At 44.8% G+C, this 26,892-nt stretch overlaps 2 protein-coding genes across 8 annotated transcripts in view; one reads left to right on the top strand and one right to left on the bottom strand.

The window, feature by feature from the left end:
• Positions 1-15,950, top strand: part of ERP44 (endoplasmic reticulum protein 44) — a 77,431-nt gene extending 61,481 nt beyond the window's left edge. For both annotated transcript variants that reach the window (XM_068133242.2, XM_068133244.2), the window contains exons 6-12: positions 6,417-6,532; positions 7,867-7,924; positions 8,605-8,721; positions 8,830-8,941; positions 12,497-12,638; positions 13,967-14,075; positions 14,212-15,950. In XM_068133242.2, the coding sequence (XP_067989343.1) occupies positions 6,417-6,532; positions 7,867-7,924; positions 8,605-8,721; positions 8,830-8,941; positions 12,497-12,638; positions 13,967-14,075; positions 14,212-14,310 (753 nt within the window). In that variant the 3' untranslated portion in view covers positions 14,311-15,950. The remainder of the gene's footprint in view (positions 1-6,416; positions 6,533-7,866; positions 7,925-8,604; positions 8,722-8,829; positions 8,942-12,496; positions 12,639-13,966; positions 14,076-14,211) is intronic.
• A 1,696-nt stretch (positions 15,951-17,646) lies between these two features.
• The window catches only part of LOC137438202 (syntaxin-17), a 67,831-nt gene continuing 58,585 nt past the window's right edge, over positions 17,647-26,892 (bottom strand). For 4 of the 6 annotated variants that reach the window (XM_068133249.2, XM_068133248.2, XM_068133247.2 and 1 more), the window contains 5 exons: positions 24,789-24,878; positions 24,257-24,378; positions 21,896-21,946; positions 20,191-20,289; positions 17,647-18,646 (listed from right to left, as the gene is read on the bottom strand). In XM_068133249.2, coding sequence (XP_067989350.2) covers positions 18,476-18,646; positions 20,191-20,289; positions 21,896-21,946; positions 24,257-24,378; positions 24,789-24,878 — 533 coding nt within the window. In that variant the 3' untranslated portion in view covers positions 17,647-18,475. The remainder of the gene's footprint in view (positions 18,647-20,190; positions 20,290-21,895; positions 21,947-24,256; positions 24,379-24,788; positions 24,879-26,892) is intronic. The other 2 variants (XM_078766478.1, XM_068133250.2) reach the window with 1 other exon arrangement.

The following is a 26,892-nucleotide window of genomic DNA, read 5'->3' on the forward strand; positions in this document are numbered from 1 at the left end:
TACTAATAGTTTGCACAAAAAGTGTGCACCTGGCAGTTTTTCCTCCACCCGCCCCACCCAACGTCGATGGAAGCAAATAGTTTGAGGGTAGGGACGAAAGTCCAACGTCCTTTTTTTTTTTTTTTTTTTTTTTTTAAGAGGCCATTTTTCCCCGCAAGCGGGGGTTGGCCTTTTTCGGGAACTGTGGTTGTTGTTGTTTTTCGGTCCCCTTTTTGAAGCAATGTTTTACGGCCAGATGCCCTTCCTGACGCCAACCCTTTTTGCCGCCTTTTTAACGACAAGCAGGGAATTACCAGTGAACTGGTACTCAATTTGCCGACCTCGGAAGGATGACAGGCTGAGTCAACCCCCCTGGCGTTAATTCAGCGATTGACCGGGATTCGAACCCAGGATCCTAGGATCCTAAGCCGGCACCCTAGCCGCTAGCCCAACACCAGGGACCAGGGAAAGTCCAACGTCGATGGAAGCAAATAGTTTGAGGGTAGGGACGAAAGTCCCACCTCCTCCTTCAAAAACGCCCTTGCATGTTTCCTCCCTGTCCCTTCAAAGTCCCATTCTTTTTGTCCCCCGTCGCACCGCGGAGCGAAAGGGGGACTATGGTTTTCCCCTCCGTGCGTACGTGCGTGCGTGCGTAAGCGAAGGACCAAATTCTAATCTGGTGTGTGGGTGCAACCCACGTCAAAATCCAAGATGGCCGCCGCCATGTATGTCTTCTTTTTTTTTTCTTTTTTGTATACTGAATCGAGGCTCATGAAAGAGCTAAATGAACCTTGTGAGCGGAATATCTTGAAAAATAAGCGAAGTACCAACTTCTAATCTGGTGTGTGGGTGTATCTCGGCATAAGGAAGAACGCTATTGAAAATTGGGTCGCCACGTCAAAATCCAAGATGGCCGCCACCATATATATGTCTGAACCTTGTGAGCGAAATATCTTGAAAAATAAACGAACTACTAACTTCTAATCTGGTGTGTGGGTGTATCTAGGCATAAGGGAGAACGCTATTGAAAATTGGGTCGCCACGTCAAAATCCAAGATGGCCGCCTTGCGTCTTCCACCTTGTCAACTCGCATCACTTCACTGATGGGGGACCTAGGCGTAACGCTTGTTCCCCATGGCGATGACGCGCTGCCAAGATGAAAGGCTAGAAATCTTTGCCTGGGGGAAGGATTTTTAATTTTTTGTTTCATCTGCGCCAAATACAGTAACCTACGTTTTCCAATGCACATCACTATTATTTCCTGCAATGTTTTAAAGTTATTTTTGTAATCTACACCTGTAAAAGAAAAAAAAAAAAAAAAACTTTTATAAGAATAACAAACAAGCCGTTTGTGTTCAATCTGTGCACTGTTGAAAGAAAGATTTTAAAATAAAAGAATACATCCCAGCTGGCTCGAGAAACCAATTCCCTTTGCTTTGCTAAACAAGTCGATTGAACGATTGGTGGTTGAAGAATTTGGATATGATAAACTACAACTTTCCACGAATTCCTCCTTGGGGGATTAAACATAATTTCATCTTCTTAACCCATTTTGCTCATTATGTTTGGGTCTTGATTCCAGGTTTGATTTTTGTGTATTTTCATTGACTGATCTATTTTCTTTTCACACTTTGTCCAAGTGTGGTGGTGTCGTTGGCAGCAGTACTGGGTGAACATTGTTTATTGCTGCTCTAATACTGTGCGTGTGTGTGTGCGTGTGCGTGTGCATGCTCTTGCATGTGTGCCAGTCAAATCCTCGTATATTCATTGATAGGAGGTCCTGACAAAATGGTGGAGGTAGCGTCCACACTTATGAGCTGCCTCTGCCCTATGGCACCCAAGACCAACTCCACACATATGGACTTCCTCTACTTTCGTAGCCAACGTGTGTCTCTCAACGGAATCCTTTAATCTCCTATCCCTGTCGAGGCTGGAGTGCCACAAGGCAGTGAGTGCTCTGTGCCCAGTCCTATTCCTGATCTTCATCAATGATCTCTCTGACTCTGGAAAATCCCCTTTATCTGTTTGCTGATGTCTCGACCCTCTACCATAACAAACTTCATCCTTCAGATTGACCAGCAGCAGCATCTTCAGACTTTGATCAAATCACGAGCTGGTCAAACACTTAGAATGTGTCCCACACTCTCACTCTGTCTCTCCGTAAGGACTGTGTTGCAAACCCTCCCATCTACTTTAACAATCCTCTTGTACATTAACAAGTTAGTTTGTGTGTCGGACCAAAACTCGGACCGAGATCCTCGGACCAAAAGCCTCACTACCAGCCATGGATCTTAACTGATGGTCTTTCTCATGAATGGTGGTGTCGATCTGCTCCAACGAAGGGTTAACGCCCAAATGCCAGTTTTTCCCCTTGCTCCCCACAGCAGTTGGCATACTTTGATCAACATTGACTCACTTTGTCTGTCTACAAACGTCAGTTTTATGATCGAGGAACAACTTGATTTCATTTCCGATAGTTATATTTTGAACACGGATCAGAACATGAATTGGAAAACTAACCTGCAGTTTATCTGGACTTTGAATTCATCCCTGAATTCATCCCAATTGTGCATGCACAGAGACGTGGGATGATTTATTTACTCTTTCTGTTTGCCTGGCAGTCCAACAAAATTGAAAACCATTCCATGCAGAAAAATTACTGTTTTTTATGGACGTCATAAAGGACTCGAACAACAGGCACAAATACCTAATGTAACATGTTCAATAAGGTGGTGTAAAAGACGCTGTATCAATGGTGGTAAACTCACTGATTTTTTTTTCTCCCCCACGGCCTTTTTTAAAATCTACTTATTTATTTGTATGCAGCCTGTAGTTGCTTGGCTGTATCATTTTCTGGGTGTGCGGCTGGGCCGCTGATGCAATGCCCCCTCTCCAGCTAGCTGGTACTCATTTTGCCGACCTCAGAAGGATGACAGGCCGAGTCAACCCGCCTGGTGTTAATTCAACGGCAACAAGAGCCTGACCTCAAGACACTAGGATCGTAAGCCAGCCAACACCAGGCTAATGTCTACTTGAACACCCCAGAACACGAATGACCTTTTTGGCACTTTCAAAACCCTTCCCTTTAGCAGTGCGTGGACAAAATATTACAGCCTTTTACATCATCTCGACCAATCAAATTTGCTGCTCGCAGACCACTCCCATGTCCTTGTTTCTCAGGACTGTACACGGTAAGCTGTTCCGTGAACTCTCTAATTATAATTGATTTAGAACAATTTTTTTCACTTTTTATGCAAAATGCCAAATTAATTTTAGCAAAATAACATTAAATAGTCCTTTTTTTTTTCTTCAGTCTACCCAGTTGTGTGCAATCCACATTCAATGCTGATTTAGTTGTGACTGCAATTTTGTTCCGAAGTTGCCGAACCCGTTTGTCGTGTCTTTGCAAAGCAGCGAAGATGCATTCCTTTTCCACTTGCTTTTGTGTCGGATATTTGTATTGCTTGTTTTCGCTGCTTTTCTAGTTTTTTTGCAACTGAGTTGTGAATAGAGCCGTATATCGTGTGAATCCAGATTTTCCAGTGGATCCCGTATGTGCAAGTGAAGCGTTGACGTTAAAATCATGATAATAACCATATTTTGTCCTCGTTAGATTATTATTATTTAATTGGGCAATAACCATTGTGCTCTAATTCCTCTCGGATTGAGCGCTCATTAAATTGAAGACTTCTTCAGATCTTGTTCAGCTTTTTTGCTCGGATTGACTGCCATCAGAAGCATAAGTGAAATCGACATTTCACCAAATGTTAAAGCATCATGTAAACAGACTCTATCGTCTGCTAATTGCGAGAGTCATAACCACAACCGTACTAGACTGGTTTATAAAGTAACAATTTGGTAATTATACCACTTGCTTTTGTCCTTGCTTTGAATATTTTCATTTTTCCCTGAATGTTCCATTCACATCGGGGTTTTTTTTTTTTTTTTTTCATTCTTTTTTTTGTATACATAATCGAGGCTCGTGAAAGAGCTAACATTTATCACACAAACAAATCAAACAGACAAACAAACAAAGTATATAAAAAGGGGAGCGGTAGACAAGATGGGGAGAGAAGGGGAAGCACATAAACACAACATTTGAGAGCAGGGACATCGGGAATGTGTGGGAGGGAGAGGGCTTGTGGGGAGGCGGCATGGGAAGGGAGGGGGGGGGGGAGTGGGAGAAGTATAAACACAAGGACACCAAGGACTTCCAGGAAAGAAGTTGGTATTTCAAAAAAGTGGATTTGGGGTGAGATTAGCGGGGGTAGAAAAGATCAAGGTTTTGGATGGGGGAAGATAAGAGATGGTGGTGAACAGCTGTTTTAAAGACCTGGAGGGAGGAGTGGGATTGAAGAGAGTGAGGGAGTTTGTTCCAGACGCGGGAGAAAAGAGGAATGAAGGAGTGAAGGTGAGCAGAGAGTCTTGATTTTGGCAATTTAACCATAAGAGGGTTGCAGGCAGATCTTGTGCGACCTGTAGGAATATTTGGGGGACAGAGCCCAGAGAGAGCTGGAGGAGCAAGGCCGGAGAGGAGTCGGTAGAAGACAGAAAGACCACCAACCTGCCTGCGATGAGTAAGTGAAAGGCCCTCGGAGTTAGCTTCATCACGGGAGATTCCCATGATTCTGAACGCTTTGCTTTCAACCGTGAAGACGAGCTAGGTGTGAGGCAGGAGCACCAGCCCAGAGGGGAGAGCAGTATTCCATTGAGCTGCGGATGAAAGCCTTGTATGTGGTGAGGAGCTCAGGTGTGCCAAGGAAGGACTTCGCACGACAGAGGATGCCCAGTTGGCGACTGGCTTTGGAGGCCAGATTTGAAATGTGGTTTTCCATGAAAGATCATGGCAGATAGTGAGACCCAAAAGCTTGAGTGACAGAACTTCTTGGAGAGGATTATTCAGAAAGTGGATGGGAGGGTTGTCCAGTCAGTCTTTTCGGAGAGACATCGTAAGAGTGTGAGATTTGTCAGGATTGAAAGACATGTGCCACTTGTTTGCCCAGTCAGTGATTTTGTCCAGGTCTGCAGAGAGTGAGGAGGCTGCAGACTGCCGATCTGAGGGATGAGGAATGGAGCGGCAGAGAGTAGAGTCATCAGCAAAGAGATAGAGAGGATTTTCAAGAGTCGGAGAGATCATTGATGAAGACCAGAAAAAGCACAGGGCCCAGAACACTGCCTTGGGGAACTCCAGCCTGAACAAGAAGAGGAGATGAGAGAAACCCATTCAGGGCCACACGTTGATTACGACTAGAGAGGAAGTCCGCCAGCCATGCGTGGAGATTTCCATGGATACCAAAGGAGGAGAGTTTGGTGAGCAGAGCGGGGTGCCAGACCGTATCGAAGGCACGTGATATGTCGAAGGAGACGGCTCTAATTTCCTGTTTGGCATTGAGGACCTCCATCCATTGTTGAGACAGCAGAAGCAGCATGTCCAGAGTAGAGTGACCTGGTCTGAAACCAAATTGATGATCAGAGATCAAGCCATTGGAGAAGAGGAAAGATTTCATATCCGAAGCAATGATGGATTCCATGACTTTGCTGATAATTGGGAGAAGGCTGATTGGTCTGCAGTTGCTAGGATCTGTTTTTGCCCCTTTTTTGTGTAAAGCGGTGATGTTGGCTGATTTCCAAGCAGATGGCAGATGACCTTGAGCAAAAGAGAGGGTGAAGAGAACAGAGAGAGGGAGTGAAAGAGCGGAAGAGCAGGATATTAGGACCCGTGGGCTGATGACGTCAGGTCCAGTTGCAGAATCAGAGTCGAGGGTTGACAGAAACTTTTCCACCTTGTCAGGAGGAAAGGACACATATGGTTTATTTTTGGAAGGGAGTGGTCGGTACCCTTGGGCTGCTGCTGTTTAAAACTATAATTGCTGTACTTTTAGTTTCCTTTGCATTTTTTGTTGGATGTATAAATGCTGCTCGATCCAAAAGACCTATCTTTCACACATTTTTCTCTCTACCCATTGTTCGGTATATTAAAAAGTGAAGAAGAAGAGCCATTCATTTCACATCTTCAGGTGCATAGGGCTGCCAAACCAGTTTTCCTTGGCTACGAGGGGGCACAATCCTGGGTGGGTTGCTACCCCGACGTAGGATCCTCGGATGGCTTATTCTTCCAAGTAAGCTGCTACTCATTTTGCCAACAAAAGCAGGATGACAGGCTGAGTCAACCCACTTGGCATTATTTTAACAGCAAACCAGGGGGCTCAAACTCAGGACCCTAAGTCCTGTAAGCCAGCCACCTTAACCATTAAGCCAACACCAGACCTTCAAAAGTAAATCTCGGCTCAATATTGTGATTTGTATTTTACGGTTATTATTCACAGCTTGGTTTTGTATGTGTTTTAGGTCCAGGAAATATCGATCGGTTTAGGAAATTAGTAAAAACGATGAATCATGAAATTGGAATATTCATCTTTAAAATGATTGCTTTTCAGCGTACCAAGCGCACAATCATCGGATATTTTGAAGATGCAGAGTCTGAGAACTACAAAACATTTGAGAAAGTGGCGCACATTCTCCGGGACGACTGCGTCTTCTACGTCACCTTTGGGTACGTGCTGCTCCTTCCAGCGTACTCAATTGCTCGGTACTCTGCCTCTCGGACAATAATCTACCCTCGCCTTCTGCCGTCGTGCTTTCTGCCCTGAAATGTAACGACGTTCATGGCCGTAACTGTCAGCATTTTTATCTGTCGCCGTAGCACAATCTCACCCTTGACTTGACAATAATGTCATGGTAGTTTATCGGCTAATAATCTGCGAACAAGACCAAGTGATAATCACCAACTTTTGGCTCGACCAGTTGCATTTGTGCTGTTGCTAATGTGAATTTTAATCCTATTTCTTGGGGGAGGGTGAATGAAAACAAAAGGAAATGCATTCATCTGGCAAGTACAGAGGTTGGGTTAGGTAGAGGATTGCTTGGGTAGAGAGAATTGTGGTTAGGGATGGGCGATGACATGATATGGTGGGGCACAGCTTGCTTCACTCCTGGAAGGACAAGTGCAATTGGACAACGTCAAGAAGGCATTACTCGAAAGACGAGAAAAGAGGAATAAAAGAGTGGAAGAGAGTGGGAATCCAGAATTTTGGGATAATGAATTGGGAGGGGATTACTAGAAGAACACCTACATCCACGAAGAGTTGGTGGTCATCGGACTGAGAGCAGAGACCCTAAGAGAGGCCACCGACTTGCCTACGATGTGACTGCACCAGGCCTTGTGCTTCGGCCTCCGCATTGGAGATTCCAATAAGGTTATACGAGTGCTTTAGAATCCGCATAATCCAGAAGGTGCTTTCGTACAGTACTTTATTTAATTCTTGCATGCATGTGCATTATGCACCTGTTATCATGTATCACTTTTACTTGTTATATATTTGTATTTCCTTTCATGTTGGCTGTGTTAGAAGCTTCGCTTTGGCAAACAATAAGAGGTTGTGTTAAGACATCCTCGTCCAGTGAAAGAGAAGAGCTCAGATTTCCGTGTGCTGTATGAGGGGCTGTTCGTTGTCAACGTCGTCATGTTTGAATCCCCATTGTGTTCAACTTCTCTTTGTACAACTGTGATTTGAAGGTGATGGTGTCACATGGACAGTGCTGTGACGTGCCCCTCTGTTGTTTGAACTGAGCGAGTGTCCCCATAATGAATGAATGAATGAACGTTTTAAGGCCATTTTTCCCCATAGTCCGATATAAATCGTCGTACAATGTAACTCGTACCCAGCAGTGCTAATCGCATTTACTCCTATTATATTTGCAGGTGACTGCACCTGTCGGTCCCTCATTGGGAGTCTTCAATGTGCGTTTGAGTCACTCCTCCTCCTCTCCAACCCTCCTTTTTTCCCATGATACAATGCCTACTTCGTTTGTTTGTTTGTTTTTCAGGGAGGTGTCTCGTCCAGAGAGATTTTCTGGAGATAACATTATCTACAGACCTGCTTTTGTGAGTTGTTGTTTTCTTCAATCACATGTTCTTTCACCTTGTGATCAATCCTTCTTTGAATTGGAATGTCAGCAAAATTTTGGTTTCATTCATTCGTTCATTCCCTTGATCTCCCCCCCCCCCCCCCCCCCTTTCTCAATTGTAACTTGTTATAACAAACCAGTTTGTCGTACCCCAATGTCTGACCATCCGGTAGCAACCTTCGCTTCTCTCTCTCGCTTCCCTCCCATCCATCCCGCTCCCGCCACTCGGCCACAAATCTGTTGAAAAATTGTGCTGTTATGTAGGAGACAAGTAGGAGTTGATGAAGTAGTGGACATATCAACACATCATATGTGATCGGAATCTGTGGTTATGTGTGTGGCATCAATGTGTGTGCCATCCCTCTGAGCGTCCAATCTGTCGGCATTTGTTGGTGGACATATAAGATCCCAAGGTGTCCTTCGTGAAGGGTAGGCGAGCTATCTCCGGTACTCTGAACAAATTACAAATTTCTGCTCTACCAGCAGAAGAAATTTCATCGGTGGCACAGCCACGCCCTCAGCCAATGATGCTGCCCCGCAGCCTTGTATTGTATACAAATGAAGAAGAAGAGGATTGTTAAGATAGAATGGCTGGTTTATATTGATGGTCAGCTATGCATGCATGTTAGGAAGTCATGTGATTCGTTTTTGCTTCAGGAAAAGAATCCAGACATGGTCTTCCTTGGAACACTGAAAAACTTTGAGTTGCTCCTCGCATGGACTCAGGACAAATGTGTTCCACTGGTCCGTGAGATCACGTTTGAAAATGGAGAGGCAAGTATTCTGGTCACCATCACTCCCAATGCTTCTCCGAATCACTTTCATCCTCCAAGAGCCCTTAATGGAGAATGATTGATTGCTTGATCGGTGTACTCTGTGCAGGAGCTGACAGAGGAGGGCCTGCCTTTCCTCATCCTCTTCCACAATAAGGACGATGAAGAGACACTCCAGAGGTTCCAGCAAGAGGTGGCTCGCCAGCTCATCGGCGAGAAAGGTGATGAAAGACATTTTTCTAACTTCTCTTCCTTCTCTTCCCTTTATAAGGGGTGCGGTCCAATGGCACCAAGCTCTGTCCTACCTTGACCACAATATTCCTCAGTCAACTCTCTCCACTTTTCAAACACCCCCACCTTACTGATGTCTCTCTTCACACAATCCTTCCATCTCAGCCATGGTCTACCTCTTTTCCTCCTACCTTGTTCCCTCAACCTATCTGCTCTCCTTGCCATTCTCTCTTCCCCCATCCGCACCAAATGTCTTGCCCATCTCAGCCGGCGTTTCACCAATCTCCCCATCATGGTCATATGCACACCAATCTCCTCCCTCAGTTCATCCATTCTCCGTCTATCCACCCTCTTCACTCCCACAATTCAACTGACTCAGTTGTTCTCGCAAACCTGCAGCCTCTGTTGTTGTCTCTCTGTCAGTGACACCGTCCCCAGATGTAGGCCGGCATTATGCACGACTTCAGAACCTTTCCTTTCAATTTTTCTGTTTGCCATTACACCCTCCACCCTCCTGCACAACTTCACACCCACCTGGATCCTCCTCCGCACCTCTGCCTCTGACTTACCATCCCCGGTCACTGTTCCCCCCAGATACTCAAACCTATTTCCTTGTCTGATCTCCTTCCATTCTAACCTGATATTAATTTATTTTCTCTGCTACCCAACCCACATCACCTTCCTCTTCTCCATGCTCATTTTCAGCACGTTTCTCAAATTCCTCCTTCCACTTCCACCTGCATCTCCCACCCACTCTCCACCACAACAACTAGATCGCCCGCATACAATATCCTCCCCAGAATATCTTTCATATTTACCTTCCTGATTACCAGCTCCATCACCATGATAAACAGGAGTGGGCTGAGAGCGCTTTCCTGCCTCAAACCGATGTTCACATTGAACTCCTCCGACATCCCAGGACCAACCAAAACTCTTCCCTTCGTTCCCTTGAATATCCACCAGCCTAACTTCTGCTTCTGGCACTCCTGTTCATCTTAATGTTGCCATCACCATCTCTCTCATGACAGTGTCATAGCCCTTCTCCAGGTCCACAAATTCCAATGTCATTTCACCTTGCACCTCCAACCTCTTCTCCACCACCTGGCTCAGTGGGAACATCCCATCTGTCGTTCCCTTACCCTTTCTAAACTCCTGCTGCTCTTCTCCGATCTCCTTGTCCACCCTCTTCTTTATCCTCCCAGCCAGAACAATCTCCAGCACCTTCACGACATGGCTAAGGAATGTAATGCCCTACATTTTTCTAACAGTAAAATAAAAAAGAAGACAAATAAAAAGAACCCACGTGTCCATTGAAAAATGATGAAGATCTTACAGGCTCCTTAGGAAACCGCAAGAATGTGAAGAAGATTTAGCTGAATGATGAGACGGACACCTTTAAAGATTTTGATCTCTACCAATGTTTATGGCCCTTGTCCAGTTGTCCATCTCTGCTTTGTCCTCTCATCTGTCTTCGTCTTGACTGTCTGCCGATTGACTTTATGTGCTCCATGTTCCCTATTCTTCTTCTTCTTTTCCATTGAAAGACCCATCACCCTGTCATCTTGCTCTTCCACTGGTGCTGATTGTTTATATATATATATTTCCTTGTTTTTATATATATATATATATATATATATTGTTTATATTTCCTATATACAGACTTGGCATTTAATATGGAATATTTTTTTTGTGGGGGTGAACTTACTTTTCAAGATGACTTAGAACCAAAAGTTCATTGGAAATATGTTGAAATTATTCTAGATTTTGTTAATGTGACCTTTAAAAGAAACAAAAACCACATTTGACATTTCGAAACAAATAAATTGATCCTTGAAAGTGATGTAAACCGATATCGAACTCAATTCACGGACAGTACTGTGTTAAACTTCTGTACGTTTTCCAGAAGTATCTCTTTATTTTGCACATTAGCCAAAAAAAATTTCAACAAAAACAAAAGCTAAATTATGACTGGGATTACGGACAGTAAAGTTACACTTCAGTACTTCATGTAACCCCCACGAGCATTCAGGAGAGCATGTACACGTCGAGGCATGCTGTTCACGGGATTTGCCAAGGTTTGGACAGGAATCGCTTGCCATGCAGTGACAATAGTGTGCTGCAATTCACACACAGAGGTAGGCTGCTGGTCCAAGTTGTCGATTTGACGCGTTAATTCTCCCCACAAGTTCTCTATCGGATTCATATCCGGGGACATGGCAGGAGACTCCATATGCTCTACACCACGGTCAGCAAGAAAGTGTTGGATCATGCGAGCACGATGAGGCCGTGCATTGTCATCTTGGAAGACAAAGTTTCCTCGAAAGGCTGCATGAGCAAATGGAAGCAATGTTTCTTCCAGAATGGCCCTGACTTCAACTGGTTCAGGTTTCCATTCAGAACAACCAGGTCAGTTTTGCCCCCTGCATGAAAAGCAGCCCAAACGGTCACCCCACCACCTCCAGCTTGGACTCTTGCCACTATACAATCTTCGTTGTGGGCTTCATGTACTTGTCTGCGCACTCGGACGCGGCCATCTTGACGATAGACCAGAAATCTAGACTCGTCACTGAAGGTCACGTGATTCCAGTGTCCTGGCTGCCATTGACGGTGCTCTCTGGCCCACTGCAATCGGCGCTGGCTGTGTTGTCTTGTCAGGCGTGGCTTTCTCAGGGGACGCCTGGCACGATAGCCTGCTTGAACCATTCGTTGGTTGACTAGCCTTCTGGATACAGGCACGTTTGTCAGTTGCTGCCACTCAGCCCTACACCGATTAGCTGACTTGGTACAGCCATTGCAGACTAACCGGTGCAGCTGGCGATCATCTCTCCTTGTGGTTCTGCGTGGACGTCCTGGCCTCGGTATTGGAGTAGGGACACCCCTCTGAGCATTTTGTTTCAGGATCTTTGACACCTGACCTTGAGTGATGCCATACTGCTGAGCATTAGCATGCTGTTTCATGCCAGAATTTCGTAAAGCCACCACTCCATGACAAACAGCATTGTCAAGTTGACGGACCATCTCCAGAGGAAGCGGAAATAACTTTTGGAGACATGCAGCAGTTGTTTTCCACTAATACAGACCGCAACAACCCTTATATACCCGATTGTGAAGCCAATCGTCAAATGTACCTGTCCTTACATTTTGTCACGCCACCTGTGATATAATCCTGTTATTGACTTCTTGCTGCGAAAGGCAATCAGTGACATGGTTCTTTCAACAAAGACATCACCGAAGGGTAAAATAAACTCACCAGATTGATATACTGAGTTCAGAAAGTAAATCCAAGTCAAGAAAAAAATAATATTCCATATTAAATGCCAAGTCTGTATTTAGGCTCTCAAGATGTTGAACACGATTAAGATGCCCGGACATAAAAAGTGTCAAAATAAATAAATAAAACAATGACCCTAATTGCCTTGGGCTTACTTGGGCAAGATGTGAGATGTACAAGATCGGTGGCTCTTTTGACACCACTTATCGTCAACACCACAAATCTCAAAATGAGTGGTCCCTTTTGTAGGATCTCACTATGCACCCAATTGCAGGCTCCATAAACTTCCTGCACGCAAACTGCGAGAAGTTCCGACACCCGCTGCAGCACATAAACAAGTCGCCGAAGGACTGCCCGGTCATCGCCATCGACAGCTTCAAGCACATGTACATCTTCCCCAACGTGGATGATCTTGCGTGAGTTATCTTTTTTTACCATTATGAAACATCTGGTTTTGCCGACTGTAAATGGGGAGCCTAATTTGATGAGGGGGCAATGACTGCCTTACCCCTCCTAGTCATTGTTATCAATTGGACAAAGATTGGGTCTTACTAGCTAAGGTACAACCAGTCATTAATTTGGTACTTTTTGGTCATCTCATCACGATTCTCAAAGAGATGAACTTATAAAATGAGTCGTGATGTCCGGTTGTCTGTCCGTCCGGTTGTCCGTCAATCCGTTAACTTTTTGCTACTTCTTGATACTCCTCCCTTATCACCTGGCTGATTGCTCTGAAACTTAACCCATGAATACAATTGAAAAATACCATATTGCACCATAACTCGGGCTTCGATTTTTCGATTTCTTATCATGGGGGGAGGGGGTGGGTTAACCCCCAAACTTTGGATCCCTACTTGTCCCTAATTTACTAACTGATTCTTCTGAAACGTGATCCTACCCTTATGCTCGATGGCTTGCACCATCACTCGGGCTTCGATTTTTCAATTTCAGATCATGGGAGCTCCCAGGGGTTTTACCGCCAGAAACTTTGGATCCCTCCCTACTCGTACCTTATTTACTACCCGATTGCTCTGAAAGCCGATGCAGCCCTTTTACTCGATGGTCCGCAGGATCGATCGTCTTACATTTTCCGATTTCGTATTTTTCGAATTCAGATCATGGGGGGCTCATAGGGGAAGGGGATTACCCCCTGGAACTTTGCATCCCTACTCATACCTTATTCACCCAAAATCAACAGATGTCTGAACTACAACCTCAAGAGATGACCGTCAGCCAACTCGAGGCTATTTATTAATATTGACGTGAAAATCGACTGGCCGTGCTTGCCACCTATCTCTAATATTTCCCTCGTGGCCTTCCAGACACTCGCTCCAAATGGAGATTTTTTTTTTTTTGAGACATTTGAAGTTGGTGCTACCTTTAGCCGACCAGAGGTAGTAGAAGCATTTGTTCGTCTTCTATCATAGGTAGGGTTAGCTGCAGCAGTCTTCAGTTGGACAATAGAGGTAAGAATTCAGAGTGCAGATTAGGCCTACCTTTCTTGTAGAACATTTTAGCATCGAGTAAGTAATTGCGGATCAGATTGCTTAACGTCCCCTTTGAAACAGTCGAATATTCTTGGATGCATCATCCTGCCTGCAAATCACCAGGATGGCAGTTTTCCTTGAAAATGTACTACATTAAGAAACAAAACAAACAAAACCGATTCTTCCTATAGTGTGTTGCTCGTATCTCTATTTGGATGTTTGTTTCCTAAGCGTGCCACCCCTTTCCATGTCAATAGTATTTCTGGAAAGCTGCGGCAGTTTGTACTCGACCTGCATTCTGGGAAGTTACACAGGGAATTCCATCACGGGCCAGATCCAACCCTGATCAGCAACATCGACCACAAGGTTTCTTGACTTCTCTTTATTTATGCACTTCCCTCATCTGTTTTTTTTTGTTTGATTTTTCTCCGTTGCATCACATACCGCCGCATAACTTATTTCTACATAACCAGACAGGCTTTAATTCCCCTGATGTGTGCAGGTGGAGGAACAAAGTAGACCCCCAGATAGCTCTTTCCAGAAACTCGCTCCAAGTGAATATCGCTACACCATCCTCAAGCGCGATAGAGATGAACTCTGATGGCCACAGTGGAGAGAGAGGGATTGTAGTGAAAGGCAAGGCAAGGATTTTGGGCACGACCACAGCCGGACTATCGGAAGGCATTTGGAAAAACCCATGACTTGTGTCAAACACGAGTGGCTGGATTTTATTTTTTTCTCCCGAGGCGTCATTCTACGATCGGTCCTGTAAGTCCATCTTCGCTTTTATTTTTATTTGAAGAGCACAATATTGGGAGAAACATATACGGATGGTATTAGGTGCTTTCAGCCTCAGACAAAGCAGGATCCCCATTGTCGTTAAGCTTTTGGTTTGACGTATCCTGGAAGATGACCTTAGCGTCTGACTGTAATCACTGTACTCTCAAACCTGCCTGTAAAATGTCTGCACCCAACCAGTTTATACCTTCATCCTTTTTGTAAATTGAATCCTCCTTCCACTCCCACCCGCTCTCCTGTCCGTCCTGCCGCCCATACCCCCTTCCCACCCTCTCTCCCGCCCCGGTTATCGTTTGGTCGTCCGGTGATAGGCCATAGTAGAGGGGTCCTCTGATGGAAGGTTAATTTGTAATTACTTTCGTTTCCATCAGACGGTCCACTTTTAACGGCGCGTGGAACGATTTGGGCATCAACGTCTCTCGGAACCAATCGCTGGGCTCTGTGTGTGGACGCAGTCGAGTGCAGCTAAAGTACCAGATAAAATGTAAAATTGGAAACGAGTGAAATTTCATCATCTGATAAATGTCTTTGTGCCGCATCGTCACTCTGCTGCGGTTTAGGATAACTTTGGGCCTACCGCAGACAGAGCTCCTTATTTATTTTACAAAATCCTTTCAGACCACTTGATGTACAATGCTGCAAAACAGGTGAAAGAGCATATGATGGTATTTGTATTATTCCTTCCATGTACAGCTTTTGAACATATTTTCAAAAGTGGCCAAATGAGTACCTTCCCGACTCCAGCGCTCCCCTACCCAACCCAATTAATTTGTTTTGACCACATGACTCCTTGAATAAACGTTTATTTTAAGACTAACATTCACATTGCTTTGAGCGTTGGTTCTTGAGAACACAATTCAAACGGTTCCATACTATTTTATCTGTGTTTGCAGTTCTTTATTCACCGGCGACATGTTGACTTCTTCAAGGTTGAGAAGGTGGCAGAAGTAAAGTGCTGTCATCAATTTGTGAAAAAGGGTTAATACTGTAAAGTGCATCACTGAAGTAAAGACTGATTCACTTGGAGTGTAAACGGCGCTGCTTTATTCGAAGCTACCTTTTGCGAAATAATGGAAATGCTCGTGCATTCAGTTGGATGAAGGATGTGATTTGATTTGGTCAAGAAGCAGGCACAACTGTGGGCCCTTCCATTTGGATTAGTCCAGTGAATCCTCTTCCAGCAATACATGGTAATGACCATTCGGGTGATATTGATGGAGATGAGTGATACAAACCTCAATACCAACAACTCAGCATTGAACCTCCTCATAGATATTGTTCAAGTACAAGTGAAAGCTAATTTAGATTAGAAAGGGGCCTCGAGAATAAACAAGCCCATGAGCAGTGACAGGATCTAAAATCTCAAGTTGTATAAGTGAAAGATGCTGCTGCATTTGTGATGAAGACGGCAATACTTACATTATTAAAGCCTTGGATACCATGCATGTTTGCACTTCGTTTTACACCATGTTACAACATTAACGGCCAAACTTACAAAAGGCGCTTAACATAAATTGTCTAGATGGCAATTTATGAAGAGAGATAAACAGCCGATTGTACGCGTCTAAACAGTTGTACGCGTCTAAACAGCCGATTAGTTGTACACATCTAAACAGCCGATTAGTTGCGTCTAAACAGCCGATTAGTTGTACGCGTCTAAACAGCCGATTAGTTGTACGCGTCTAAACAGCCGATTAGTTGTACGCGTCTGAACAGCCGATTAGTTGTACGCGTCTAAACAGCCGGTTAGCCTGTGAAACCCTGCCCATATCTCCAACATCCAATTGAAATGATGCACTTGCGTAGAATCGCAATGTTACGGACAATTTTTGCAGGGAATTCAGCGCATTGCTCATCGTAGGTTCATTCATGTCATCTGGCATTAGATTCAGCAGCCCACGAAATGATTCCCTCGAGAGTCTAACTCCAGATAAATTTGATATTGTCCTACTTCTTCATTGCATCTATCCGTGAAGATTATCGATGCATGTCGGTGAACTGCCCTATTCCTATCCTCTTCTGCCTCCTCGCAAGCTAATTCAAGCACTCCTAACGCATCCGTATTCACCTTCCCACGTAAATTACCAATTGTAATCTGTGCAATGTTTACTTCAAAGCCTTAAACGTACTCGTAAACATACCCTCACCGACGTGTAAAAGTTTTGGTTATTTAAACGCTTGTGATTAGGTTTTGATCACGCGTTAGATAATCGCTCTTCTGCGATTGGAGATTAATTTTGAACTTTTGAACGCGTGATCATCACACGATTAGCGATGTGTAACACTTAAACGACTTTCGTAAATTTGACCCCATGTGTTCAAGCGAATGAGTTGATGTAAAATGTTGCCTGTGTGGTTGGGGAGGTTTGTGCCTTCAGAAATAGCTATGATAAGCTGTATTGTCTCTTCGTTTCTTCTGTGAGCCTCATCAAGTTCAGCAGTGTGGAGTAGGGGACTTCCCCCACCAATAAGGAGGGAAGGAGCCAAGTCTCCTCCCAGCATCTCTGTCATCATGTGTGGGGCAAAGATTGGCAAAAGCCTCAGGTGGAGATTGGTTGAATGGCCCACTGTGATTGCAGGAAGTGAAAAGAGATGAGACAGAGCTTCCTCGCCCAGATGCCGTGCCGCCTTCCCCTCACCCAGCCTCCTCCTACAAGCCCCGCCAACGCCCCGGCTCCTTGCCCAACTGTCGCACTGCCTCCGCTCACCCAGCCTCCTCCTACTTGCCCAGCTGCCGCACTGCCTACCCTCACCCAGCCTCCTCCTACAAGCCCCGCCAACGCCCCGGCTCCTTGCCCAGCTGCCGCACTGCCTCCCCTCACCAAGCCTCCTCCTACTCGCCCAGATGCCATGCCGCCTCCGCGCCCAGCTGCCGCACCGCCTCCCCCTCACTCTGCTTCCTCCTACTCACCCAGCCACCGCACTGCCTCCTTGCCCAGTCACTGCACCACCACCTCCTCATGCAGCCATCATGCTGCCTGTGCATCCAGCCACAGCGTATCCTCTTCCTCTTCCAGGCGCTGCACCTTCATCAAGCTTATTTGATTACATGGCTGACATGTCCCATCAACACTGTCCAGGCATTGTGAGTGATTGTGTGTGTGTGGCACTGAGGGGGAGAAAACATGACTGCTTGTAGTCTTGCCTGTGAACTTTTATTTTGATTTAACAAATTGATTTTCTCGGAACAGCATGCACCTCATGACTGCCACCATTTTGTCGAACAAACAGAGTTCATTTGAGGTCCCTGGAGCGTTACATCATTGGTCTGCAGTAACAACTCGATCTGGGCCTATTAAGAGAAGCTTTAAATCAGCTATGTATGGGCAGAACCCAGCGTAGGAGGCAGTATCTATCGGGAATGTAATGGTCCTTTTGGACTACCACAATCCACACAGCAATGCAACAACATCTTCCTTATAAATTAGATGAGTTAAAAAACAAAAATCAAGCATAAGATAAGGACATGGCTGCAAAATAGGTTTAATATAGTCCAAATACATTATTAAATCCTTTTGGTTTGGTCTTTTTCGGGTGTATTGAAGTAGTTGGTAATCCCAATCATTCTATCACCTCATTGGTTATTACCATGTGTTTCTGGAATAGGATTCACAAATGGATGGACCCCATAAGAGAGCATTGTGTCTTTTAACATTTCAAATCAGAGCAGATAGGTTTATAGCTTGTGGAGCTCCTTTAATTTGTCATGTTTATTTTGACATTTGGAAACTGCACTAGTTTGGCAATTTTGATGTTTAACTTAAAAAATACACTGTGTCACGTGACAAAATCTGAGGCACTTTCTACTTCGCAAAGGGGAATAAAATGATCGCTCGTTTTCCTGCATCACATCGAATAGCAAAATTGGTAACACCAGACTTGTAATCGTGCAAATCGAATTGAAGCATCATGCGCTTTGCCACCGTGATGGGGAAATGCAAACTCCGCGCACCCTTCGCTGGACTTCCTTATGCCTCTTTCCTCTGTTTCCATTTCTGCACGAGCTTTCCTCCCGTGAAACCGACCAGCCCGCCACTTAGCGCCGCCGCCACCACCGCCACCTTCAAACCCGTGAGCAGGCCGAACGGCCCAGCGACGACGCCCCCGATGACGGCCCCAGCCACTGGCCAAAGGGCAACCTGTAAGGGTGGTCGGGTCAAGCGATAAGTTTGATGTTGGTGCTTTCCCTATAGTTATAAACAATGTTAGCTGATTATAAAGTGGAATTATCAAAATAAAATGTCTCGGCGGATTTTAAAGCACTGGAAATGAAATTTTACTTAAAACGTTAATTCCACTTAATGTAACCACACAAAAGGTGTTTTTAATTGTACAAACTTTCATCGTTGTTCTTCTTCATCAAAAGACAGTTTTATTTTCCTTGCACAAGTGATTAGCTCTAGATAGGTGCACTCCTGGGTATATCCATTCTGTACGCTCGGGTATACCCAGGGGTACACCTGTCTACGGTTAAGGTGTTATTGGCCATGATTTTGGGTTGGTGTACGGTGTATTTGCTGACATTGACTTTCATTATTGTATGTGAGCCAATTTAAATATACTGATAGATGTAATCTCTAAAACCAGAGCATACGTTAGTTTGCAAAGCAAAGAGTGACGCCGACGATTGAACACCTGTTGTAAGTGTGTGGCATTCCACAACAATTCCAGGAACAGTGCTTTATGAACACGATTCGGAGATGTCAAAAATACATAAATGAATAAAGCTACAGAGCCCCTATGTCTTGTGATCATACATATCCCATAAATCAGAGCAAAGTTCAGTGAAAACCTTTAAACATTCTGTGTTTGGTATACAGGACATGATTTGTAATTAGAAAAGTGACTTTTTTTTGGTTCGTTTGTCAAACATGTGATGTGAGTACTGACAAGTATGTGCGAGTACTGACAAGACGATGGACGTGTGGTGTCGGGACCTCGTAACTGATTGGGCACAGCGGTGACAAGATAGCCCAAAAATAAGCATTATCCGGCTGAAGCGGAGCGAGGTCTGGGCCATTTATTCCTGATACGTGAAACACCCTGCAACCCATACCTGCAGAAAATAGTCTTTTTGGAACGCTGGCCGCATTTTACATCCAATCACCGCGTAACTTTGCTGAACGGATTCCCCATGGGTAGGCACTCTAATGTTCAAAGTTTTGTCGTGCGCTCGATTGGTTGCGAAGAAAACCAATAAAGGTGAAAAATGAGGGCCCGGGGCCTAGGCGGACGTTCCAAACATGGTCAAGGATGGTTGTGGACGCCGATTACTCGTAACGTTTGCGCTAAAACTGATTACCATGTTAACAACCAAGTGTGAAGCTTGTGGGGAGTTGAGCAGGTACAAAGGGAATTAAATAAGGTACAAAATTACGCAACACGTCACCATAAGGAGAAAGCTCTAGTTTTAAGAAGAAGCTGCGTTATATGGACCTTGTATAACATATACATTATAGCCATATATGCATCTGCTCTCCATAACAAATTGCATTCTTCTGATCAAGTATTTATTGAAGAGAGTGAACTGGACATCATAAAATCGACAAAGATTTGTAATCCAAACCCGGCTCGTGACGATGGATCGCACACGTGCTCATTTGAGCACCTTGCGATCGTTTGCATACAAGTCGCAAGGACGTCACCTGCTCTTTAAGGTATTCAAGAAAAGAAAAAAAAGTACCTTTCGAAGATGTGATGTTTTGAATCTAGGGTTGTCCTGTGGAACTGTTGCTTCTTCTTCTTCTCTTGGATCAAAATTTATTTCTTGCTCTGGAACGTGCTGCGAACATGGAAACAAAACCCGTCGGTGTCACTCGGCGAGCAACATGAATAATCCTGTGAGTTTTGTGGTCTGAGTTTGAACCTCCAATCAGAATGTATTTCACTGCAATAGCTATAACGTGAACCATTGGTTCATCTGGCATAACTAATGGTCTAATCTAAGCACTGATCACGTTTCCCCAGTCGTTACATTCCCAACAAGTCCTAAAAAAAAAAACTTCCAAAAACCCATTTTATCCAGGACAAATTGCCACTGTGTCCACGAGGTATTGCCAAAGCCACCCTTAACTAGTTTGAGGATTTGTTCGAGTTATTCGCATATGATGGGCCGACTCTTTGAAGGGCAAAGAGTTCTAAAATCTGCAAGCATTTGGTAATGAGAAGCACCATTTTTATTTGAACCCCATCACGAGGATGGTACATGAATTTTTGCAGCACCTGGTTATGGGTAGCATCCTTTGCTGGAGTTGCAGCTTTGCCATTTTGAATTTGGCCACTGTGCCGGAAATAGCTCACCTACTCTTCACCAGTAGCATCCACCAACTAATTCCGTCAGACAGGACACCTAGTTTAATGTCCACCAGAGGTACGGCACACACATTGATGAATCACCCTGCCTGTGAAACACCAGGATGACAGTTTATAGCTGGGTCAGGATTCAAACCCAGGCTAGACATCTTAGAGGTGAGTGTGCGTACCTCTAGGCCATTGTGCCAGGTCATACAGTGAACCAATCAATAGGGTGGCAGTCTGAAGTTGCATTCGGAATCAAAATTCACGAACTTCACACCCAGCTTAATGTTCATCCAAGTGCTGGTACACTGCGACACAATAGCCTGCCTGCAAAGCAGCAATCCCGCAGTTTTCGCCGGGTCAGGAATCTAACCCACGCTCGACAGCTCACGGGTAAGAGTGCCGCCTCTTGAGCGGTCCTGCCAGGAATTAAATATTGCAGGTCGAAATGCACTTAACAATGCCGTGCTGGTACCCTGCTGCCAATGGTAACCTCAAGCATGACGAATCGACCTGGAAATTGGGTGCAAATGCATGAGCATGACGGATGCCCTCGGGTATCTCATTAGTTACCCCACTCCCGACATCTCGATCCGAATGGACGGTTATCTTTATCGCAATCCTTAGTCTGCCCCATACATCTAATTTTGTCGGTTAATTGAATTTGCACTCTTGTAAAACCCGCCGGCACATCAAGTGAAAGCAAACAAAGATTTGATCAAACGCCACGTTTTACCGCAAGCACATTGCCGAGAGGGACGACGACACAACTCTATGCTCTGCAAGAAGTTCACATCCTTAAGGCCGACGATAAGTATGAATTCATCCTCCAATAAATGTGGTATCAGGCGAGCAGGACTCCGCTCTCAAAACAACCGCACAATGGCATACCGGGGCTTCATATGAAGGAGACATATTTCTGGTGTGCGTATGTAAGCCATTTTGAGCCTTGGCCCACACGAGTTGCAAATCTCTCATTCGGTGAATCAAATACCAAACAAAAGCTTTGCATTCGGTCTCTCGGCTTTCTAACGCACAAGGTGACATCCGCGGGGAATTATCATCGAGTCGTCCGGCAAAAATGACCTCACCTGCGTTTCATGAAATTCGTCGAAAAGCAGCGGCGATAGAGTCAAAAGATCCTGAAAAGGCAAACAATTCAGAGCGAGGAGGAAATTTGTGAGAACTTGATGGATTGCTATGAAATGAATGAAAACTAAAACGACGCATTGCAGAAGAAAACAGAATGGAGCAAAAAGTCATCAAATCACTCGTTTCTGATAAAACAATCGCTCGGGAAAATAAATCGAATTGTTTTACGGCACACCTTAGGATATGGCATTGGGTAAGCTGGCGCCAGCATTCCGGCAAAATTCTAAATTCCTGCCACCTTCGGTCAGGTCTGATCAGTATCTGGCCAATGGGTTCATGAAAGACTTAATTCTAAACGCATCTGCATTCCAAACGTCAACCTTGATCTCGAATCAAAACCTTGATCTGCCCGCACGGGATTCTTAGCGGGGTAGGGATGCGGGTGGCAAAAATGCAAATGGTGTCTTCCGTCACGGAGCCGGCACGCTTGGAGCAACAATTCACATTTATTGGCACATCTGATGCAATTTAAATGCTCCAATGGTGATGAGGTGCTCCATTTGACACTTTGTTTGATGCATGTAGCTTGTTGATACCGAGAGTCCATAATGATAACTCGTATTGATGTCAACGCCAGTGACAAATTGCAAATTAATAATAAGATTGAAGATTATTTCAAATTTGTTTGGAGATTTCTATTTCCCCTACAAGATATCACAATAATTGTTAGTTTTGACTCATAATTATGGTAGGATACAAGTAATAAGGATATAAGCAGAATATATGGCAACAGCCATATATTCTGGTGGTGTTGGCTTAGCAGTTAGGGTGCCGGCTTGGGATCCTAGGATCCTGGGTTCGAATCCCGGTCGATCGCTAAATTAACACCAGGGGGGTTGACTCAGCCTGTCATCCTTCCGAGGTCGGCAAATTGAGTACCAGCTTGCTGAGATGAATGATCCCGTACCCCGGTTTAGAATAGGTACACCGTATCCCTGCGCATCGTAAGAAGCGACTCAGGGTTGGCGTCAGGAAGGGCATCCGGCCATAAAAACATTGCGTCAAACAGGTAACCATGATTGTCATGGGACCCGCAAGGCTAACCCCCGCTCTAGCAGGGAAAAATGGCCTTAAAACGATCATTCATTCATTCATTCGGCAAAAGCAGATGGGGTAAAATAAATAAACAAATAAATAAATACAATTTGGGTACATAATAGGTCGAATCCACTTGGACTCGGATTAGGTGGACTCGACTACAACACTGATGTATATATCAGTTGAACATCAACTTCGACATCAATTCTACATTCTACCCTCAGACGTCCAGCTCTGGGGTTTTATTCTCCCAAATGTACAATAAACGATTTGTAACCAATTTTTTAATCCATTCTCGTGTCGGACCATCTTCCATGAAGTTTATCAACGGGGAAGTCCAAAAAAAAAAATTGTTCTTTGTTCTAGTCACCTACCCAGTCCACCACGTTTTGTCATAACTCGTCCACAACTTTTTGAAATATGCTGATGCATCATTTTTGGCCCGATCTCTCAATGGCGAAGAATCACTTACAAAATTAAACAACTATAATATCCGGATATTCACCAACATTGAATCGATTCGTCCTTGTCACACACCCAACCTGTCCACCAAGTTTCATCCGCATCCGTCCACAACTTTTTGAGATATCCTGCTCACAGACAGACAGACAAACAAATGGGTGAAACACAACCGCAGTCCACCTGCAGGTAAAGAAACAAACAAAAATGACTCGTCACTTGGACATTTCAACCTTCAAGCAAACGAAATGCAATTTCAAATGAATTTTCCCCACAAACCATAAGCATGTATTAATGTTCATCGGGAGGGGAAGCAAGTAATATTTGACTCCTCTCCGGCCTTGCTCCCCCTGCTGTGCTCTGTCCCCCAAATATTCCTGCAGGATCCACAAGATCTGCCAGCAACCCTCTTCTGGTGAAACTGCCAAAATCAAGACTCTCTATTCACCTTCGCTCTTTCATTCCTCTTTTCTCCCACCTCTGGAACAAACTCCCTCACTCTCTTCAATCCCACTCCTCCCTCCAGGTCTTTAAAACGGCTGTTCACCACCATCTCTTATCTTCCCCCATCCAAAACCTTGATCTTTTCTACCCCCGTTAATACACCCCAAATCCACCTCTTTCAAATCCCCCAAAATCCACCTCGGATGTGACGTTTTCTTCATCCGTTACAATGTGGGCAACGCGTCAGACGTCAAATACTTTGGGAGAGAGGGTGGCATCGCTCTCCCCCATAAACATTTCCTCTGGATGTGTGGTATGAAAATGTGCCTCGAAAGGAACAGGAAATGAGCTGGAAGTACCTGCTGGAGTTTTTTCCATGAATCCCGGGCTTTGCATCGTGGAGGGATTTTGGGAAGTGGGATCCACTTGCACTCTTCAACACTTTCCTCCCTTTCTCCCGGTGGAAGGAAAGTAAATGAAGCTTCACCGGAAAAACAAAAATGAGAGCACGGATTCCATGAACATTAATTAGAGGCAAACAGAGCTTTAATCTGAAAGCAAATCAGATCTGTGACCGAGCAGCATATTTATGGACCACAAGACCTCATCTTTTTTTTCTTCTTTTTTTTGTCTTTTTTTTGTCCACAACATTGTATTTTATATCGTGGTAAGGCTCATGGAGAATTGGACATATATTATATGCATACCGACGAGCTTACGCGATGTTGGTGTACTTTTAGACGAGCAAACAACGAAAGGACAAAACGGCATAATTATAGGATTCGAACCTGGGATCCTGAGCATCCCGAGTTTGTCACATTTTACATTCTCAAAACACTCGTGGAAGTTACCTTGTACTCGTACAGGGTTAGAGGTTACGTGGTAACCTACCAGGCAGGCTCTGCGGCTCCATGGAGGCAAATGGACTTGTTGTCTTGATAAGATGTGTGTGCGTCTCATCTGCCCAGCTTGGGCCTGGGCCTTCCAAAAAAAAATGGAAATAATAAATTTAAAGATTTTATAGAAAAAAAAAAATCTCCAGCAGTATAAAAGCATGACGAATGGTGGATTATTTCTATAAACTTGAACAGAATTGCACTTCTTTAGGTAAAATTCATTACGTATACCAATTTACGATAAATAAATGAAGATTGTTATTTTGTACTTTGAATGCCCTTCTTCTTCTTCTTCTTTTAACGGCCACAATTATTCAACGTTGTTGTATGTTTGGCTGGGGGAAGTTTTGGCCCAAGTCTTTCACGAACCGGCTGGCCAGGCCTGACATTCAACTAAGGTTATGGAAGGAATTTGTAATTTGTTGATGGTGCTGGAGATAGCTCGCTGACTCTTCGCAAAGAACACCGTGGGATATTTAACGTCCCCCAACTAATGCCGGTAGACAGGTCTTTTAGTCTAGTAGGAAGACTAGGTCCCCCTGCACCCCCCGGAGATATACTTCTAATCAGTGTTTCTAGATTGGAAAAAATGTGTAGAAAATGACTAGCTATGGCCCCAAGCTGAAAAAATGTCCCACATACCATTTTTATGCAAATTACTGCTTGAGGGGTCTTTGAGGGCTTCATCGAGGTGCTCTCGGTTGCAAGACTGGGTCATTCTGAGAAGCACAGCAGGGTCAGAGATCATGATGTTCTCCTCCTCAGTGAATCTCTCCATCAACAGCCTCTCCATTGCCTCACACACTGTTTTGAGGCAAAAGAGGGACTTTGCGTAGGCCTTTCCACTGAGAACACCTTTGAGAGATCCACTTGTTACTAGTTGTGCCTCAAAGAGAATCTCTGCATATCCAGAACCACGCATCTTGTGTCCAGTGAGCATCCCGATGTAGTTCATGGATGTGTGGAAGGGTCCAATCGTTACTACATGACTAGCAAATTCATTTGGCCAGCGCCAGATGATGGGAAGGGCTTTCATGCAGACACCCAGATCAAATGTATTCAGGACCCATCTCTGACCCACCTCAGCAGTTGCTGCCTCGGAACGCTTCAGTAGCTCACGAACAACTGCGTTGTCTGTGATCGGTTGGTGGATAGGCGTGCAGTAGTCGACTGTTGATTTGCTGGGTGGGGGAGAACCAGTTGCAGAGGTGAAACCCCCTAGCCCAGGCACAGGCTGCAGGCCACAGCTTCCGATGTATCTGATGAAGAGCCAGATGTAGTACTCTTGCATCGTAGTGGCATAGACTGTGTCATTCTCTGCTGGCGGTGTGAATGATGAGCCTTCAGGGAACTTCGGGCCAACGCGAGTAAAGTGCAAGGGTGGGAGAGTTTTTGGTGTGTCGACCTTCAGGCTACGCTGTTGTGACCTATTGATGGTAGGTAGCATTCGGTCCTTGCTGCTCTCGAACCCGGGCTTGACCTCCTGCACCATGATTCCTCCAGCACTGTTTACAATGTTGCTGCCGTGCACACTGGTAGTGGTTTTATTCAAGTTGTCCCACTCACAGTGGAATACAAGGTTGCCCTCTCCTGTCACAATTTGTGGTGTACGATAAGTTGAGACTTCATCCAGGACCTTGGCGAGAGCAGTTTCCAACTCCAAGGCGAAATCGTAGCTCTCAGAGTGTCCAAGCCTGTGTAGTATTGTGGTGAGCTGTTTGCTTCGGAACAGGTGCCTTACAGTCACACAGAGGAGAATGTGCTTTGGTAACTTCCATTTTCCATCTGACACTGCACGGCACAGATCTTGTCCAATGGAGAAGACCAGACGCTTCACCTTTTCTGTCTCGATGCCCTCCTTGCCAGTCATTAGCACGCTGAGAAAGCGGACAAGGTCTGGAGGTAGGATGTCTTCAGGATTGAGCTCCATGTCTTCAGCTGTTGGTGGCCATGGTTGGTCTTTACACTCTCTGAAAGCCTGTAGAATACCCTGGCGAAGTTGGAGGGCAACATTTTGGTTCTTGTTTGTGCTTCCGAGTGTGAATGCTCGTGCGAGAGCATTGGAAACTGTTATGTTTGAGCTGTGCACAAGCCAGAAA

This window comes from Myxine glutinosa, chromosome 12, assembly GCF_964187855.1.
Source record: "Myxine glutinosa chromosome 12, kmMyxGlut1.1, whole genome shotgun sequence".
Taxonomy (NCBI): Eukaryota; Metazoa; Chordata; class Myxini; order Myxiniformes; family Myxinidae; genus Myxine; species Myxine glutinosa.